This window comes from Chanodichthys erythropterus, chromosome 2 (assembly GCF_024489055.1).
Source record: "Chanodichthys erythropterus isolate Z2021 chromosome 2, ASM2448905v1, whole genome shotgun sequence".
NCBI lineage: Eukaryota > Metazoa > Chordata > Actinopteri > Cypriniformes > Xenocyprididae > Chanodichthys > Chanodichthys erythropterus.
In genome coordinates this window covers 15,596,206-15,615,745 of record NC_090222.1, presented here as the reverse complement: position 1 = coordinate 15,615,745, position 19,540 = coordinate 15,596,206, and the positions used below count along the sequence as shown (strand labels likewise).

The following is a 19,540-nucleotide window of genomic DNA, read 5'->3' as shown; positions in this document are numbered from 1 at the left end:
TTTCTAATGGATTAACAAGATGCTGACTGTCACTGTAGTGTCAGATTTTATTAATTAGAAAGACAGACTTTACAGTAGCGTTTGTTCCACTATGGCATACTGCAGGAAACATTCCAGTCAGGATCCATATTTTCCCTGCTCCAGAAGTATCAATGTCAAGATTCTTCATTTTAAATATGAGGCACAATAAAGAAACAACTGGAACAGAGCCACAAATGCCAGACTTTCAAGCTGCTAACTCAGATCAAATCGTGGCCAGAGCTTTTTTATTTGTCAATTTATGGGTGTGATGAGTGTATTAACACCGTTTGATGGTTACATAAGAACTAATTAAAAGAACATCCACTCTGGACACCTTTTTCAATGAGGTCAGCTTCCAACTTACACAAGAAGAGTACATGTGAATGCCAGGAACATATTTTCATCACACCAGAAGCTTAAAGCCTAATCATACCTATTTTTTTCTCTTTTTTTTACACTTTCAACTGAATAAAAAAATAAATAAAAAATCTAGATAGATAATGTTTTAACATTTTGCTAGATGAAAATATAAAAGCCAAAGAATTAACTTTGGAATTCATTTTGTTGCCTTAATAATATCAAATTTGTCTCACATTTTTTTATTTGTACTTATTTTTTATACATGAAAACATATTCCTTTAAATTTTAACAATGGGGTCCCTGATAAGGGATACTCATTAAATTTGGGGGTCCTTGGCACCAAAAAGTTTGAAAACCCCTGAAGCCATTAGACTCATGCTTACACAGTTAACACATGCAACTTCCCATAATAATAATGATGGACAGTCTAAACATGGAGGTCATAGAAACCATACTGGGCACAGCAGTAGCCGACCACTCCTGTCATTTAATGAAGTGGTCAGCATGGACATGGAAAATATAAATCAGGCTTAAATGCACAAGTGCAACAGCTTTCACTAATGAGCCCAGACAAGTGCAGGAAAATAGTTCTCATGGCGTTGTGTCATCAGGTCTGTTGACAGCTCACTCTGGTGAGTTGATTTATAGCGGAGCGGTGTGTAGAGTCCTGCTATGAATAGCAGCAGCATAGTGGTTTTGAATTCATTCCTTTCATCAAACTAGAGATAAAGGCCCCAGAATGTACGATCAAAAGCACAGCCAGACGTCACTGAAGGTACTGCAGATGTTTATGGTAATATGGCAATGTTTATGGTAAATGCGACACTTCAGGCTCTGTAGGCATTCTGGAAAAGAACTGTTTTAGATTAGCTCTTCATTTAGACTAGGTTAAAAATGCTGTGTAGGTGGCGGAAAGGCCGTTTCTAAAATATTGGTGGAAAACTGGGATTTTATCAGGATCATTGGATCAACATACAAATTATTTGGCACAAATTATGATTATGTGATTAGGGGTTCAAGCGCATAGTGCTAAAACCCTATTGCAATTGTTCAAATTTCCAAGGATCCGCATTCTTCCCTAAAAGTGATCAGGCAGACCAAACCAAGTCATAGACTAAGTCATAGAGACTTGAAACTTTGAGGGCTGGTAGTACTCACACTGTCTACAAAGTCTACAATGTCACCATGGCTTGCCCTGATCAGCTTGACGGGGGCTCTACCAGCAGTCAAACTCTCTGGGTATTTTGGATTTTTTGAAAAACCTACTTTTGCAAAATAGTCCTAGGTTTTTGACCCGATCGAACCGAACCAGTGTAGCAAAATTCTCTGGAGTCTGATTGTCAATAGTTATCAAAATAAAAGTTGAAATTCCAATTCACGGTCCTAAGGGCCACCAAAACGTTTGAAGTGGGTAGAGCCACTTTTACCTTAATGGCTATAACTCATGAATGGAATGAGATATTTCCACCAAACTCAGCACACCTATGTAATAGCTCATTCTGTGGTCACGTGAAAAATTATGTGATGACTGGCCACTTGGTGGCGCTATAACAGGAAAAAAAAACTTGAAAATGGCTATAACTTCTACAGTGTCTTTGTCCGAGGTGCCATGACTGTCTATGAGGACATTGTCATATCTTGAAAAACATGTCCGCTGTGGCCAATGAAATTTGAACAGCTATCAGAGAAGGAGGCTGATTGGAATGAAATTCACTGAGCCTGTTTGACTCACGGCCCTAGAGGCCTGTGAGAAATTTGAAAGAAATCAGCCACCATTTTTCAAGTGCGTAAAGGATTGCGTATCGCGATTTTTCGGAAACCCACAACATTTGTACCACATGGTAGAACAACCCATTTTGAGCAACTTTGCCTCTAGGACCGCCTCTGTCCATCAAATTGTTCGTTAAATATTGGAAATTATTTCAATAAATGTTAAAAAACTTTAAAAACTATATATTTTCTATGGTAAACAGCCTGTATTTGCTATAAATGGTCTTTTCCATCTATGATCAAGATGGTTACAGGCTTGCTAAGTAAAACATAATACATTTTTATGCATGTGCGTAAAGTCCTTAAAGCACTTGAACCCCGATAACTGCTGCTCGCAGCTATATTTATTATTGCCTCAGCTCAAATTATACATGATAGACCATAAACTGTGGTTGATTTTAACTCCCAAAGTGTAACTGCAGTTACAAATATGATGCCAAAACCAATCTAACTGGGAAAAAGAAAAAACAGTATCCAATTTATTAGTATTATAAAGTAATATAGTAAATGCACATAATATAGTCTTTATAATACTAATAAATAAATAATTAAACAAAATTTCATTAAAACATTTATGCAGTGCTGGTCAAAGTCATCCCTAAAAGCTGCCTAAATCATGAATCCTTTTCCTCTCTTTCATTAGCAAAAATTGTGAGACACTTTTTAAGCCTTAAGACAAGCAGCTGTCATCTTGGGTCATCCGCTTAGAGAGCGAGAGAGAGTCTCACCCAACCCTTACCTCCCACACACACGTCCCACCTTTGACCCATATAGGCCTTCAATCACACAAGCACACAGCTGGTCAGAAAAGCGATCCCATCATCGCTAAGAGGAATGCAGTGTGGTTTAGGACAAGTCCCGAGATAGAGGATAGAATGGCAGGAAAACATTCAACAAGCTGTAGAGAGGCAAGGCAACATCTGCAGAGCATAGTGGTCCTCTTATCAAGCTGCTCTTTCCATACGGGTTTAAATCGTAGATACGGAACATTGATTCCACAGAGAAAAACAATGCAGTCACTCAAAGTATGTTATCAAGACATAAATCAATGGCGTGTTTTGAAGCAACCGTTTAGAGCTGTTGATAGGTGAAGCTTCTCGGAAGGGTTTGCTACAAGAGGCACTTGTGCTAAGCTGCTGCCCTCTTTCACGGTTCGCAAATTGCGAGAAAGGCTTCCCAGGAAAGGGAGAACCACTCATGGGCAGGTGTCTGAGCAGGTCTCATTTGTAAAATCTCTCTTAACAGATTCTCAGACCTTGCCAGGAGTTTCAGCAACTTTATTTTTGGACCAAAATACCCCTAGAAGAACAGCTTTGGAGTTTCCAAATGGTTCCGCAATGCTTCAGGCATGCAGGATCAGTAAATAGCATCAACGCTTGAGTTGACTGCGAGAGATAACTGCACTTCTTTCTTGGGCCAGTTTTTGTCCCTGGTACCCTTAAATAACACTTTTGCGAAACGTACAAATTAAAATCTGACAGTTCTGAGCTTAATGGCTTTTGCAGGCTGACGGTTATATTTTCCTCTGCAGTCTGGAGAGGGAAAACCGTACGAGCCACGTGTGCTTGGCTGCAGTGCAGCACGCCACTAAGTTTATACTGCTCGCTACAGACACACACTTGTCTTAAACACTGACTACCAGTTCCTGTAGACAACGGCAGTGAATCACTTAGACATCTGACTGTCGGCATGAAGTCTGATCCACATGGAGTGGCGCAGGGATAACGTCAGAACCTGTAAGACTAATTCGCCGCTGGTTTTCCTATGGGGTTTTATGATGGGGTTTTTCAGTTTATGAGTAAAATAAAGCTTGTGGTAAACGTAACTTGACGATACTTTGATGTTTTGTTCTACAACGTGAATTACACACAACTATAACCCAAAAACGGCCTAATCTAGTTACTTAATGTACATTTTCAAAAATGAACAACTGCTTCAAAATTCACGTTTTCGGTATGGGTGGGTGTATTTACATTGTAGTACAAATGTCAAAGTATTGTTAAGTTTTGTTTACCACAGGCTGACAACTGTCCATATTATGGACCAAAATACATATATTCTTTCCTAATAATTATTCTTTCCCCCCATTGGGGGCAGTCGTGGCCTAATTGTTAGAGTCAGACTGGTAACCTAAAGGTTGCAGGTTCAATTCTCAATACCAGCAGGAAATTACTTTGCGCACCTAACCCCCAATCGCTCCCCTAGCGCCAAAGCAAAAAAAAAAAAAAAAAAGGGTGCTGATTGCTCCTGATGTGTGTGCACTAACGTGAGTGGGTTAAATGCAGAGGGCAGATTCCAAGTATGGGTTACCATACTTGGCCTTCACGCCACTTTCACTTTTTTTATATTTGGAGTTCAATAAACAACTTATCATTTTCAAACTCTTAAAGTCGATATGAAACAGATGTTGCAATAGTATTTTCTTCCCAATTGTGATGTATATCCAATTGAAACAGCTTCTCTAACATGAATAAAATGTAGGGCGAGACTTCGTAGCGATACACTTGTTTTCTCAAAATCATCACTTCCAGTGAAACTGCTGCAAAATACAAATAGAAAGGGAAGTTGTAGCCACTGGCAAAAGTTTACTTTATTTGTATAGTAAAAATGATTCAATTTTAATATAACTCCTTAAACTCGTAAACCGTATAAAACTATGAGTACTAAAAATACTCGTATAAAACTATGGCATACAATTGGATATTGCATTATTATTATTATTATTATTGGAATATCACAATTTATCATAAAAAAGATACATGGATGGAAACCCAGCCTGGTAACTTCCAAGTGCACTGGTTAAACACATTCTTATGTGAAATGTGCATCAGACGGTCCATATACGGTTCATGGTTGTGCTGTCTGAAACTATGAGTCACCGAGGGAACATCAACCCCTAAAGTGAGTTACATGCATACTACACTTCCCGAGAAACTACACGGTTTATATCATTAATGGGTTTTGAGGGTGCTGTCTGTGACACTTAATCCTTCGTGATACAGGGATAGCCATAGCCGCCCTGCTTCCACACAGTGACACAGATGTTAATCTGGGATAAGGCTTATGGTGGTAATGAAGCCTGATTCTGTCAACAGGGTTTAGGGACATTAGATAAACAATGAGATTGCGAAGAAATATACATTAACTATGTAAGATAATAATTTTTTAGATGTTAATATGATAATTTAGTGTTTTTGAAATCGATCACACAAACTATAAATTAAGATGCCCTCTTCAGCCAAAATTAAATTAAATTAAAAATGATTTAAACTCCAGTATGCTTTACACAAGGTGAGGTGGAGCCTGTGTGTGCATTTCTAAAGAACTACCCTGGCATTCATATAAGGTTGCTCCATTAGCTATTTTATTATAATTGAGAAATCAAGCATGGAACATTTTTAAACTAAATCATAAAAGTTGCGGCGTGAGGACATATTAGCAACAGGAAATCTTTACCACACAGTAAAAATTAAGCAAGGGCCTCAGTACGTATAATTTACACATCCGTCATTCAACAAGCAAAAAATGAGAAAATAATTCCTAAACAATCTGATGCAGCCAGAATCTGCTGACTGAGCCAGAAATTTAAATGGGTGTAGATTGAGTATAAAATGTTTTTCCTCGCCATTTATAGTTTATTTAATGGAAAACAGCATTTGTTACTCACCTATGCAGGCATGGACTCTGACAGACAGCTGTGTTCTCAGGACAATACTGTGCTTCTTTCCTCTCCTGGGGAACAAACACAAAAACAAATAATAAATAAGCAAAGTTAACAGGACTATGTTGGCAATATGGTAATAATTTTCATGTGTCTTTGCCTTTGTAGTGATTCACTTTTTTTCCACAATGACAAAAGTTGATTCACTGTGAATTCATTTTTTTTTTTTTTTAAACTATACTAAATCATTTAATGAGTCATAAATGTTACTTGTGCAATATAATTTGCCTTAGGTAAAGTATGTTTATGTTGTGCTATTTAAATTACTGGTTACATTTTCAACAAAAAGCAAAGCAAAGCAAATCAATTTTGTTTTGCTTTGTTTTACTTTCTGTTTTGTTGAAAAATAAAACAAAACAAAACAAAAAATCATAAACAACACTTAACAAAATGCGCTTTTGAAACTAACTAAAAACCAGTGAATTGTGAATCAAATGAATTCGCTTTTATACATGCTAAATCATTTAGGGCGTGTTCACACTTACAGTTCGGTTCTCTTGGTCCTTTTGGTCTGGACCAATAAAGAAAATGATACATTTAGACCTGGTTCGCTTAGCATTTACACTGTCATTTTTAATACCAAACCTAAAGATACAAAACAAATACAAAAAAATGGGTTTTATGATGTATATTTAGCGATGGAACTTATTGAACATCCAAAACAATTCTGTGTTATTGGCTAAATGTGCTTGGTGTGCGTACGAATGATGGTATTTTTAAAGGGTTATTCCCCCAAAAAATGAAAATTCTGCCTTCAATTACTCACCCTCATGTCGTTCCACACCCATAAGACCATCGTTCATCTTCGGAAAACAAATTAAGGTATTTTTGACAGCAAGTTAATTTACACTTTGAAGCGACTTTTAAGCTTTACGAATCTTTTGTTTCGAATCAGTGGTTCAGAACGTGTATCAAACTGCCAAAGTCATGTGAACCATTGAAATTTTGAAGCACTTATGACATAAAGCATAGTTTACTGAAATCACGTGACTTTCGAGCTCCAAACCACTGATTCAAAACAAAAGATTTGTAAAACTTTGAAGCTTCATGATGTGTTTTGAAATCAGAGATCACTAGATATTGCTGAATAAAGTTATTTTGTTTTTGGAGCACAAAAAGTATTCTCGTCGCTTCAAAACAATAAGATTGAACCACTGTAGTCACATGACCTTTTAAAAAAAATGTTTTTAGTACCTTTCTGGGCATTTGCTGTCAATTCAGGCCTCACTGAGCCATCGGATTTTATCAGAAATATATTAATTTGAGTTCCAGGATGAAAGGTCTTACGGGTGTGGAACGACATGAGGGTGAGTAATTAATGGCAGAATTTTCATTTTTAGTTGAACTAACCCTTTAACCAAATGATAACTCACAAAGAGCTTAGAAAATGTGAAAAGCAGTCAAAACAGCACCAGGAATCCCTCCGTCACACACACAAATGAAGATCTGCTGCAAGAGGATGAAGTTTTGACGCCTGTACTGAACTGTAATGGGCAACATCGCGACTATGACGAGTAGGACCAGGCATGCTTGAGCATTCTATGCTTTATAGGGTCGCATCTTGTGACATCACATCCTGTTTTTGTTTCATTTAGAGGTCTTTGGTCCATGTTGCATTCATATTTAAGTCAAACATCACCAAAGTTCGTTTGAAAACAGACTGAGACCCATCTTTTCAGAGGTCTCGGTCCACTTGTTTGGCGTGCACCAGGGTTCGGATGGCAGCACTCACACTTTTTCAAATGAACACTGTGTGTTTGTTTTAAGTGAACAAAACCTGCCAAGTGTGAACACACTCTTATTTTGTTGAGCGCAACCATCCCTAGTACTAAGTTATACTACAGCAATACAATAGTTGAGTTGAAGTGAGGGAGTGATGGTAGATGAACTAGGCTAAACAGCCTCATGTTATGATTGAAGATTAGATAAAAAAGCTTTTTCCAAGCTTTCATTTGGTACACCATATACAGTATATGAGAGCATTTTGATAGAGCATAATGCATCCAGTTGTATTTATATACACTTATGAAGGTGAATGTTCCACAGCACCTCTGTTTACATCAGTAGCCTGATGCTGTATGTTGAATCTGCTCTTATATTTAGGTCAAGTGATTTAAGCTGCTAAAGTCTTGAGGGAGCAGAGCCATGTGTGGCCTTGAGCTCCAAAAGACAGTAAAGACCCAGCCGCCTTCCTGTGACTAACTACTAACTGTCAGGAGACTCTGAAACTGGAAGAAACTGGGAAGAAACTGGATGGACGAAGGGGGCGAAGAGAGCCCTGTTGTGAAGAAAGGATCAGATAGCATCCGGACTTCCCTGACCCTCAGAGCAGAGGTGGCCGAGGGAATGACATGTAGGTCACGCCATCCATATAAAGAGTGACAGACGAGTACGGGCAAAGACCCAACCCCCTGTTTTCCATAGATTATCAGGCCAGATGAACAGAGGAATTGTCTGTCTCATGAATAACTTGAAGTAAACACACAATGGAATGAGAGCTATCTATCCTCCAACTCAAACGCAGCTGCAATTGAGTTGGAGGATAGATGAAGATGGATGGATGCTGAACGTTCAGCTTTAGAACAAGTCAACCAACCGCAATCAGGATTGACAGCAACTCTGTAGTACACTCTAAAAAATGCATATAGACAAACCCAACTGCTGGGTTTAAAAACCCAGGTTTAAATGACCATATTGACCCAACCATGGGTTGAAACAACCCAGCATTTTTTAGAGTGTAACATCCATGTGGGTTGAAGCCTCCATTTACCAGACATGAGATAAACACATGGAGTGGACAAGATGCAACACAAAGAAAAGCAGACAAAACAGAAACTCATGGAGATGGGAGAAAAGATATGATTTTTCTAGAAGATTCACTTCCTCAAGCCTACAGTATGATAGCGCAGGTTTGCTTTCCAACACTGAGACCTGTAAACAAATGCAGCATTGTGTGAGTTACACAATGAAAGTTTGATGATCTGGCTGGCAGCGTGCCACAGATGGGGGCATCTCCATTAGTGACTACCTACCAGCACTCTTCAAAACACTCTGCTACACACTTAAAAACACTGTAGTGATATAGCACACAGACTTGAAGAACATTATTCAGGCCAGAATAGACATGTATTCAGTAATAGCATGTACATCTACAATTAACAGGCATGTTTGTGTCATTGTGGACACTTCAAAATACTTTGTAAACATTCTAGATAACATATTAACCAAATTGTGTCCAATCCTGCTCCTGGAGGGCCACTGTCTTGCTGCTGTTTAGCTCCAACCCCAATTAAACACACCTGAACCAGCTAATCAAGGTTTTTAGGCATACAGGAAACTTTCAGGCTGGTGTGTTGTGTTAAGTTAGAGCTAAACTCTGCAGGACAGTGGCCCTCCAGGACTGAGTTTGGACACCCCTGGTTTAGATTATTCTGAACACACGTACAGGACTCCAGAATGCAGCCATATTTCCTGCCGGTGCGACTAAATTGTTAGAGGTCATACTGGTGCCACCACCACATTGCCCAACTGATAAGAGCTGCCATTTCTGTTGCAAATAAGAAACAGAGAGTGAAAGCGGAACGAAACCAAACTACTCGTTTGAGCTGCAAAGCGAGGACCGTTTATCAGCTCGGACCAATAATAGACAGCACAGCGCGAGCTCAGAAGAGGTTAGTCAAATGTTTTTACATTATTCATTTCAGAGTTCGTACAACCTTTTGAGAGTGACATTTTCAGGGACTTTCAAGTGTTTCAAACAACTTTTTCCAGCACTTCGAAGCTCTAAATATTGTCCAATTTAAATGTTTGTTTTTTTTTAATTTTATGACATTATTTGTTCATCCTTCAAAGATTACCCCCATCTGTAAAGCTAAAAGTTTCAAGATGTAGGAAAACTAACACTTGGTTGCAAACAAACACTTTTATTTAAAAATAAAAAAGCGGCAGAGGAGCATATTCGTTTATTAGCCATTTCGACTCCCTGTTATATTTTTTCACACACAAATGTTAGTCTGGAGCCCTGAATGCAGCTTCATTTTTAATGTTTCTGTCACCCCAAAAAGAAAGGAGGATGATTCATACAGAAAAATCAATAGCAAACTTCTTTCTGCCAAGTGGAAGGCTTGTGGCTTGTCTAGTACATAATTTATTATTTTTTATTATTATTATTATTATCATCTATAATTATTATCATCATCTATAATTATTATTATTGTTATTATTATCATCATCTATAATTATTATTATTACTTTACATTTTTATTTATTTAATGTTAATTTCAATTTTTAAAGTTTATTTAGTTTCTTAAAAGTTTTAATTATATTTTGCTACATATAAAAGGTATTTTAAAGATCAAAAGGTCATTCGTTTAACTGTTCAAAGGCCAATACAGCCAATTCATTTGTGATTAAAATATCTTAAAATCAAATAAATGCATATATATTTTTGTATTCTGGCACGATTGTAAAACATCATATATCAACATTGTGCAAAATGGTATTATAATTGTGTAGAAGTCGTTGCTTTGTTATGAGAAAGAATGTCCAGAAAAAATGAATTTCATTGATGTCATTTGGAGTAACCAATATAAAGGGACCATTTTGGATCAAGTCATGCGGTCAATATCATGTGACAGGATGTGACATCATTCAGACACCTGCACAGGACCACATGGTCATGAAGCAAAGTAACTAACTCCCTCTTAACTATTTGATAAATTCATGATTTACTTCCTGAAACATCAGGTCATTTGGTTCAACCGCTATAAAACATGGAAAATGTTTTAATATTTTAAAAACTTGTACTAAATATAAAATGTTTGTCCTTTTATAGCTAGATATCAGCATGTTAGCATTGTTTGAAAATATCATAATTTGGTAGAACCAAAAGTGTAATTCGGTAAAACCGAAGTTTTGGTTTGACTTTTTTGGTGACAAATGTTGTCCATCTTGTAAAAAAATGACAAAATCAGTGTTAACTGCTTATAAAAACCATACAAATCTCATTGTTAACACTTAATAACACTTCAAAATTAAAAAAAAATAAAAATAAACCCTGGTATTTTTTCACTAAAAGTCAATAACATTTGTCATCAAGAACAATAAAGTTTATCTTTAACCAATTTTGTAATACACTATTACATTGATAATAGTGTTAAAAATGTAACCAATTTGCCTAATAGGGTATCTAAAAAAAATTCATGCCATTTCAAAATGGGCAATTTTCTAAAAACAACATATGGGCACATGCCTGGGCCAGAGATACAGTGTGTCAGCATGGCTTTAAGAAACTTGACAGACAGCATCATGCAACTTAATCTTTCTGCCATTGAAGCTAATGAGTAACTGGATCCATTTCATAATGAACTTGTGCTTTCCTCACCAGTAACATTAGCCTGGCTACTAACCATAACCTTACTTTACAGCGTCCTACATGCTCATTATCAAATTAAACAGAATCTAAGAATATGCATGAGATACCCAGAGGAATCCAGTTTTTGCATTTCTGGAGCAATACAGAGAAAAGCGCAGGAGTGCTGGATTCTGAGGGTGAAGCTGTATGTCTTGGCTTTACGTCTTGGCTCAATACTGTGAGAATTTCAGCGTATGGGTGCCTGCCAAGCGACTACATGGCTGTGGATGGTCTAGCACATACAGTACGGCTGACATAGCGTGTATCATCCTGCACTGGTGTCCACGCCGTTTCGCTGAGCGCAGCTCCGCTGGAGAGAAGATCTGCAGCCGGATGACTCAGTCTTTTTTCCACAGCTCACGGCCCAATGATTTGAGTTACCCAGACAAACGTGCCCAGCTTTGTGAAACAGAATAGCCCTTGCAACCTGAGATCTGTTTGGTGCCAAAAGGAGAAAGTGTCTCCAACATCGGCCACGTAACACCAGCAAAAGACACAGACAGTCTCATTTTGCTTATCCAAGACAAATTACCCAGACTTTAGAATTTCACAACCATGAAGAGACCTTTTCACAGCAGCTCTGTTACATAAGAACACAAATAAAGCACTGTTGCACTGACAATATTTGGATGGGTAGTCCAAAAAGCAGTCGATAAGTGAGGAATTTTTATTTGGGCATTAACAATCTGCAACAGCGTTATGTTGAATTGGCAAAAATTAAAATATATATAAATGTGTTATATAATTAATATATTATTGACAATACTTGACCTCCGCTTCAATCACTCACAGCCTAATTTCCATTTTTGACTAATTCAAAACTGTATAGTGTCTATCCTGACTAATGTCTCTGGCAGAAAGTGCAAGTGAGGAGCACTGTAGATACAGGACCCTGCTCTGGCAAATGAATGAACAAAATTAACCTCTCCAGGTTAAACATCAAAACCCCTGAACAGACCTTCATAACAAATGCTTGTCTGTAGGGAAAGTTGAAGTTTAAAGCAGACTCAGACCTCTGAGATGAACTAGCACATCGGTCTACTCTTTATTTACTCCCAAACGCCTTGTAAACCCTGATCCCGGCCCCATGCAGTCTCTCCTGGATCTGTGGAGTTCTGCCAGGCGGACTCTAACCAACTTTATTTGACTGTTCACTACCAGCCTATTTATGGAATATCACACTATGAAGTCCCATAAAGACACAAAGGGAGAGAAAAATTGAGAGGGAGAAAATTACAGAGAGAAGACCCATTGTCGACAGGTAGCGTTTACCTTCTTGCCCTGCATACTTGGACCCTGTTCAAAAACCACCATTTGCCTATAGTGCAATTAACAGCAGACTATACAGGGCCTCCTGGAACAGATATGACTCAGCAAATAAGCTAGAAATTAAGGTTTCCGAGCACCTAGTGCATTTATGGACCAGCACTTCTCAGTGCAAAAATTAACCACTTGTGTATTTCTCAAGACAAAAGGAAATAGTTTACATAAAATATAAAAGGATTTGACATCATTTACTTACTCTTTTATCATTCTTTCTTCTATTCCATGTCATTACAATTAATGACAATTAATAAAGCTTCACAAAATGGAAGTATCATGTGATCCAATTCTGTACAAGTCAATGAAAATCTTAAACTCTTTGAGAGTTCATGACAGAACTAGCAATGTCCAATTCCTGAACTAACTATTCTGAATCAGACCTATTCAATGAATCATTTAATGACAAATCAGTTGTTCACAAAAAAAAAAATAATAATAATTAGCATATAATCTATTTTTTTAATAATTGTTTTTGTTAAATGTAAAAAAGTAACATTATGGATTACTTTTATAGCTTAGATTAAATTTAGTTACAAGTTTCAACAAAATGTTACTAGAACACGCTAAATAAAATTATCATAGTGACAAGTTTAAATCAGCTGAATTTGCAACAAGGTTCAAAGTAACACAGAAAACCAAAAGTTTAAAACATAAAAACATATGTATATTGAAGAAAGAATGTTAGATATAGTGATAACAAAGATGGTCTGAATGATTCATTCACAAATGTGACCCTGAACCACAAAACCAGTCATAAGTCGCACAGGTATATTTGCAGCAATAGCCAACAATACACTGTATGGGTCAAAATGATCATTTTTACTTTTATGCCAAAAATCATTAGTATATTAAGTAAAGATCATGTTCCATGAAGATATTTTGTAAATTTCCTACCGTAAATATATCAAAAATGTATTTTTGTGAGTGGACATGCATTGCTAAGGACCTCATTTGGACAACTTTAAAGATGATTTTCTCAATATTTTGATTTTTTTGCACCCTCAGATTCCAGATTTTAAATTCTCGGCCAAATATTGTCTCATCCTAACAAACCATACATCAATGGAAAGCTTATTTATTCAGCTTTCAGATGATGTATAAATCTCAATTTTAAAAACAAATGACCCTTCTGACTGGTTTTGTGGTCCAGGGTCACAAATTGCAGTGATCAGGTTTGTTTTGGGCATGCAAACCAGTCCAAAACAGCAACATTGGCTCAACCATTGGCAATGTTGAAGGTTGCAAGAACTGGAAGCATCCAAAATATGTAAAAATCTGCTGAAGTATTATCACCTGTCAGTCTACTCAAAAGGTTCTCTAAAGACAGAGATCATAGAAACACATACACGGCACCTCAGTGTTTCCACACTTTTGACCACAGCTCCTCTGCCTGCCATTTACTTCAGCAATAAGGGAAAAATCCAGTGGTCCAGCTGAGCAGCCTCCTACCCCTCTATCCATGTAATCCGCACAAATATTTGAAGCGTTCCCATTAAAGGAACTAGGCGTTTCTCCAGGGCCAGAGGCTAACCGAGCCCGACGACAGCTCCTCCGGCACATCAGCCAGGAAAAAAACGAGTTCAAGAAAAATATAAGTGGGCAGAGAAAGCAAGAGGGGGAGATAGAGAGAATAGGAGAGGTATTCACATATTAAGAAGTGAGATTTTAGACACATTTATTCATTAATGTCAACAGTTATCTAGTTAGGAGTTTTGAGCCAAGTTTGATTTAGTCGACAATATTTTACAAAAAAAAATATTTATTTAAAATACTTTAAAACTGTATAGCATTTTTTAAAGAAATAATTAAATATTTTAAAATATATTTTTTTAAAAATAATACTATTAACCATTTTTCTGGTGGGGCCAATAAAATTGTTGGCAAGACAAGTAAAAATCAGACCGGGCCACAATATGATCCTTACTGTTGAGCCCTGGTGTAAGAGAGAAAATTTTGTTGGTGGTTTGCCAGAACTGAGAGTCCGCACTAACAGCGAATGGGATTAAATTTGGGGCCCTGTGTCAGGCTCTGACAGCTTTTTCTGAACGAGGTGGTGTGGTAATGATTAGGATGGTTAAGCCTCTATGACACAGAGATATCCACCTTACAAAATGAGGCGTTAGAGGATCATTCCTCAATCAGAGCCCAAAGTGACTTCATATGACTGAGGCACCTGTGGAATGCAACTTGTAATCTGCATCCATTTCTGATTGTCCCTTTGGAATCCCATCACAGGCCTCCAGGTTCCGCATTGAGAAAGAAATCTTCAGGGACACGGATAAGCAAAGAGAATAAGTCACATGCAAAATCACATCTGTTTATGATGACGTTATTTAAAAATGTGCATCAAAGCAATGGAGTAAATGTACTGTTGCAGTTGTTAGAACAGTTAATCTCAGTTTGAAAAGAAGTGAAAGCCAAAAGACGGGGGAGGAAAATACTTTGAGAATTAAGAAGAGCCTGATAATTCGTTCCAGGCCTAATGTAAACAGTAAGAAGATACAGTAGCAACAATGAAGCAGCAACAAAGGTACCTCAAATTATTCCTCGAGCCAATTAGCCTACTTTTTGTGTTTTCAGCAATTGGTGAAATGTAGGTCAGACACATCACATGAAGCAAGATAGAAAACCACAAAAGAGGGAAGGAGGAGGAGAATGGTTTTGGTTTTAATCACGTACTTCGGCCAAGGTTTTTAGACCCCGTAATAAAGCACAACTTCAGTAAATGGAGGGGGTTGTGAACTCCAGCCTATCCAGGCCATAAAAGCCCACTGTGCTGAATTACCCTGTTATTAACAGTAATGTAGTTCTCCATTCCTGCTCTCCACAGCCCACTCAGACACTCTGCATGGGTCTAATAATGCACACCCTTGATAGCCTCTTGGGAAGGGGGGTCCTGAAGACAGACAGAAGAGGGAAACGGCACGCCAGTTGGCACTACCATTCATCTCTCAGAGACCAAAAGAAGTGGCCCTTCAGCCTCTCACTCATCCAAAAAACATTCATTCACTCACTATGTCTATAACTATATTTTGAATTTGAGACCAATCCAGAGGAAATAAAAATGGCACTAGACCTGCCTCCACATTTACACAAATACTTCCCTAAATATTTGTGGCCTTGTCCAATAACAGCCTCAAACGCCAAAATCTAGCCCTCAATCACTGGCGTTTGACCGTTTCTGGAGGTTATGTCAACTCAGTGGCTAGAAAAGATAGCAGTGGTGTCTAATTAAACTGAGTCAAAAGCTACTCATTGAGGTCAAAGAAAAACTTGTTTGTTTTATTTGGTATGTTTACATGGGTTTGCGCCAGTATCGTGTACAGTATTGTGAGATAATCCCATTGTGTGATGTAAAATTGCAATTGTGAGATATAAAGTCACAATTGACCCTTAGCCGGGAGTTTGATTGACAAGCGATCTAACCAATCATAACACCAAATCTGCCATTTTGTCCGACAAAGTTAGAAGATTAACCTCCGTGGATTTGAACTTTTTAATGTTTTAAACAACATTCATTCTCATGTTCATTCATGTGTATTTGATGCTATAAATGAAGTAGTAGGAAGAGATGATCGGTTCACAAGGCACTACAGCAACAACACATTAAAGAGCCACAAAGCATTTTTTAATGTTCGAATTTCTTAAAAATTACAGAATTTGAAAGCTGGGACTTTGTTTAATATCATAAGTAACCAGCTCTGTCTTGTCTGTCTACGTGTTGTCAGTGTCCCCTTTGCTCCGCGATGTATTTTTCACTGTGTTTGGTGTGACAGCGCCATGGCTTGTCAGACAAAGCAACAGTAACTAAGGGGGGCGGGTCTTTGCGAAGGGTCAATTACAAGACAGTCACAACTGTGACACACAAAGTTAAAGATAAAGATAAAGTTGAAATTATGAGAAATAAAGTCACAATTATGAGAAACAGAAGGAAATAAAGTCACATAGAGGGAAATAAAGTCAATAGTGAGATATAAAAACTGAAATTAAGCGATTAAAATAATAATTGTAAGATATAAAGTTGCAATTATGAGAAAAAGTCATAATTGCAACATATACTGATGAGCCAAAATATTATGATTAGTCACAGGTGAAGTGAATATCATTGATTATCTCCTAACAAGGCCACATATTAATGCTGCTTTCACGAGCTATGGGAAATTTGATAATTCCCACTTCTGAAGTTGTGATTATGAGCTTATCGTATTCAAGTTTGACATTATGACCACCTTCCTAATATTGAGTTGGTCCCCCTTTTGCTGCCAAAACAGCCCTGACTCGTTGAGGCATGGACTCCACTAGAGCCCTGAAGGTGTGCTGTGGTATCTACACCAAGATGTTACCAGCAGATCCTTTAAGTCCTGCAAGTTGCAAAGTGGGGCCTCCATGGATTGGACTTGTTTGTTTAGTACATCCCACAGATGCTCGATTGGATTGAGATCATGGGAATATGGAGGCCAAGTCAGTACCTCAAACTCATTGTTGTGCTCCTCAAACCATTCCTGAACCATTTTTGCTTTGTGGCAGGGCACATTATCCTGCTGAAAGAGGCTACAGCAACTAGGGATTTCAGTTTTCATGAAAGGGTGTACATAGTCTGCAACAATGCTTAGGTAGGCGGTATGTATCAAAGTAACATCCATATGGATGGCAGGATCCAAGGTTTCCAAGCAGAACATTAACCAAAGCATCACACTGCCTCCGCCGGTTTGCCTTCTTCCCATAGTGCATCCTGGTGCCACGTGTTCCCCAGGTAAGCGAAGTACACGCATCCCGGCCATCCACGTGATGTAAAAGAAAACGTGATTCATCAGACCAGGCCACCTTCTTCCATTGCTCTGTGGTCCAGTTCTGATGCTCACATGCCCACTGTTGGCACTTTCAGCGGTGGACAGGGGTCAGCATGGGCACCCTGACTGGTCTGTGACTATGCTGCCCCATACGCAACAAACTGCGATGCACTGTGTGTTGTGACACCTTTCTATCAGAACCAGAAATAACTTCTTGAGCTCGTTTGTTGGATCAGACCACACAGGCCAGCCTTCGTGAATCAATGAGCCTTGGCTCCCCATGACCCTGTCACCGGTTCACCACTGTTCCTTCCTTGGACCGCTTTTGATAGATACTGACCACTGTAGACTGGGAACACCCCACAAGAGCTGCAGTTTTAGAGATGCTCTGACCCAGTCGTCTAGCCATCACAATTTGACCCTTGTCAAACTCGCTCAAATCCTTATGCTTGCCCATTTTTTCCAGCTTCTAACACATCATCTTTGAGGACAAAATGTTCACTTGCTGCCTAATATATCCCACCCACTAACAGGTGCCGTGATGAAGAAATAATCAGTGTTATTCACTTCACCTTTCAGTGGTCATAATGTTATGCCTGATTGCTGTATAAAGTCATAATCATGAAGAAAAAGTCACAAATGTGAGATATAAATCCACATTGTGAGAGATAAAGTTGCAATTATGAGAAATAGTTGCTTGTGAGATATAAAGTAACATTGTGAGATACCATGTCACAATACAAGATATAAAGGCCCAGTTTCACAGACAGGGCTTAGCCTAAGTCAGGATTAGGCCTTAGATCAATTAGGACAGCTTTTATCAATTAGTGGCTCAATTAGTAGCTTTTATAAACTTTCACTGGAAAAACATATTACTGTGTGCATCTTGAGACAAAACAATGGCAGTGACTTATTTTAAGATTTGTCAGTGCAAATTACTTTCAGTTAAAATAGCTCCAGCATGCATTTTAGTCTAGGACTAGCTTAAGCCTTGTCTGTGAAACTAGGGGAAAGTGGTGGAAACAAGCTTCCATACTAATTCCATGGATATAAAACTGCAAACTAAACAGATTCTGGATAAATTGTGTTTTAAACCATGATTAATTTTAAAAGAAGCATCTACTCTTGGACTTTTCTCAAGACAATTAACTCTGAATCTTGCCAACTTTCTTAAGACCGGAGGCTGACATCATCTGTGCCCTTGCCAACCAGTCAGGTATTTTGAGGGCTCGCTGAATAGAGGCCTGTCACAGAACGACAGTGGTATGTGCTCAAGATAAAAGAACATGTGTTGTGAGATTTTAAGGTCTTTCTGATAGCTTTAGATGGAATGTTTTATGGAATGCAAATTATTTGATTGTGTTTATAGTTGCCTCCATTGTAACAAGATGTGAAATAACCTCTTCAAAGACAATAATAAAGGTTTTTAAGGGGATGTAAATAACTCATCTATCCACTGGTCTTCCAGTCTACTACAAAGCAAGAACTCTTTCAATGTCAATAAAGGGAGACCAGGAGAAATTGTTGCTCAAACTGATGAGCAATATCATTGCAATCTGTAATCCTCATAATACTATGAACTTGCACTGCACAAGACAGCAAAAAAGAAAACACTACAACTTGGTTGTGGATCATCATCAGACACTTCAGAATCAATAGTGATTCAGTGATTCAGACTAACAGTGACTGTCAGTATACAGCTAATATGTATTTAAACCTTGTATATGAAAATGCACAAATGCTTAAAGTGTGAGAGAAATAAAAAAAAAAAAAAAAATCAGAAAAATCAGAAGATGGGGTACATAATTAAAGGACAAATTTAGCTCAAAATGAAAAATCTGCAATTATTCACCCTCATGTCGTTCCATACCAGTATGCAGATATTTTTCCCATGAAAAATAAAGCAGGAAACTTAATGCAGCCCTTAAGCTAGAAAAATTACAACTAAACACAACAGACTGAAATTTAAGCCATTATTCAATGACAAGTCTATTTCATTATATTCCTAAGTGTCAAGCCTAAATGTGGGGTACAATTTGGAATGGGACACAATTTGGGTCAAACATATTTACTTTTACTTACTTTTACTTTTATGCATTTGGCAGACGCTTTTATCCAAAGCGACTTACATTGCATTATACT

At 37.9% G+C, this 19,540-nt stretch overlaps 1 protein-coding gene across 4 annotated transcripts in view; it reads right to left on the bottom strand.

The window, feature by feature from the left end:
* Nucleotides 1-19,540, bottom strand: part of fhod3b (formin homology 2 domain containing 3b) — a 214,824-nt gene that overhangs the window by 178,475 nt on the left and 16,809 nt on the right. For all 4 annotated transcript variants that reach the window (XR_010896554.1, XM_067402384.1, XM_067402374.1 and 1 more), the window contains exon 3: nucleotides 5,819-5,883. Coding sequence is in view for 3 of the 4 variants with exons in the window: in XM_067402384.1 (XP_067258485.1) it covers nucleotides 5,819-5,883 (65 nt within the window). In the remaining variant the exon portion in view is untranslated. The remainder of the gene's footprint in view (nucleotides 1-5,818; nucleotides 5,884-19,540) is intronic.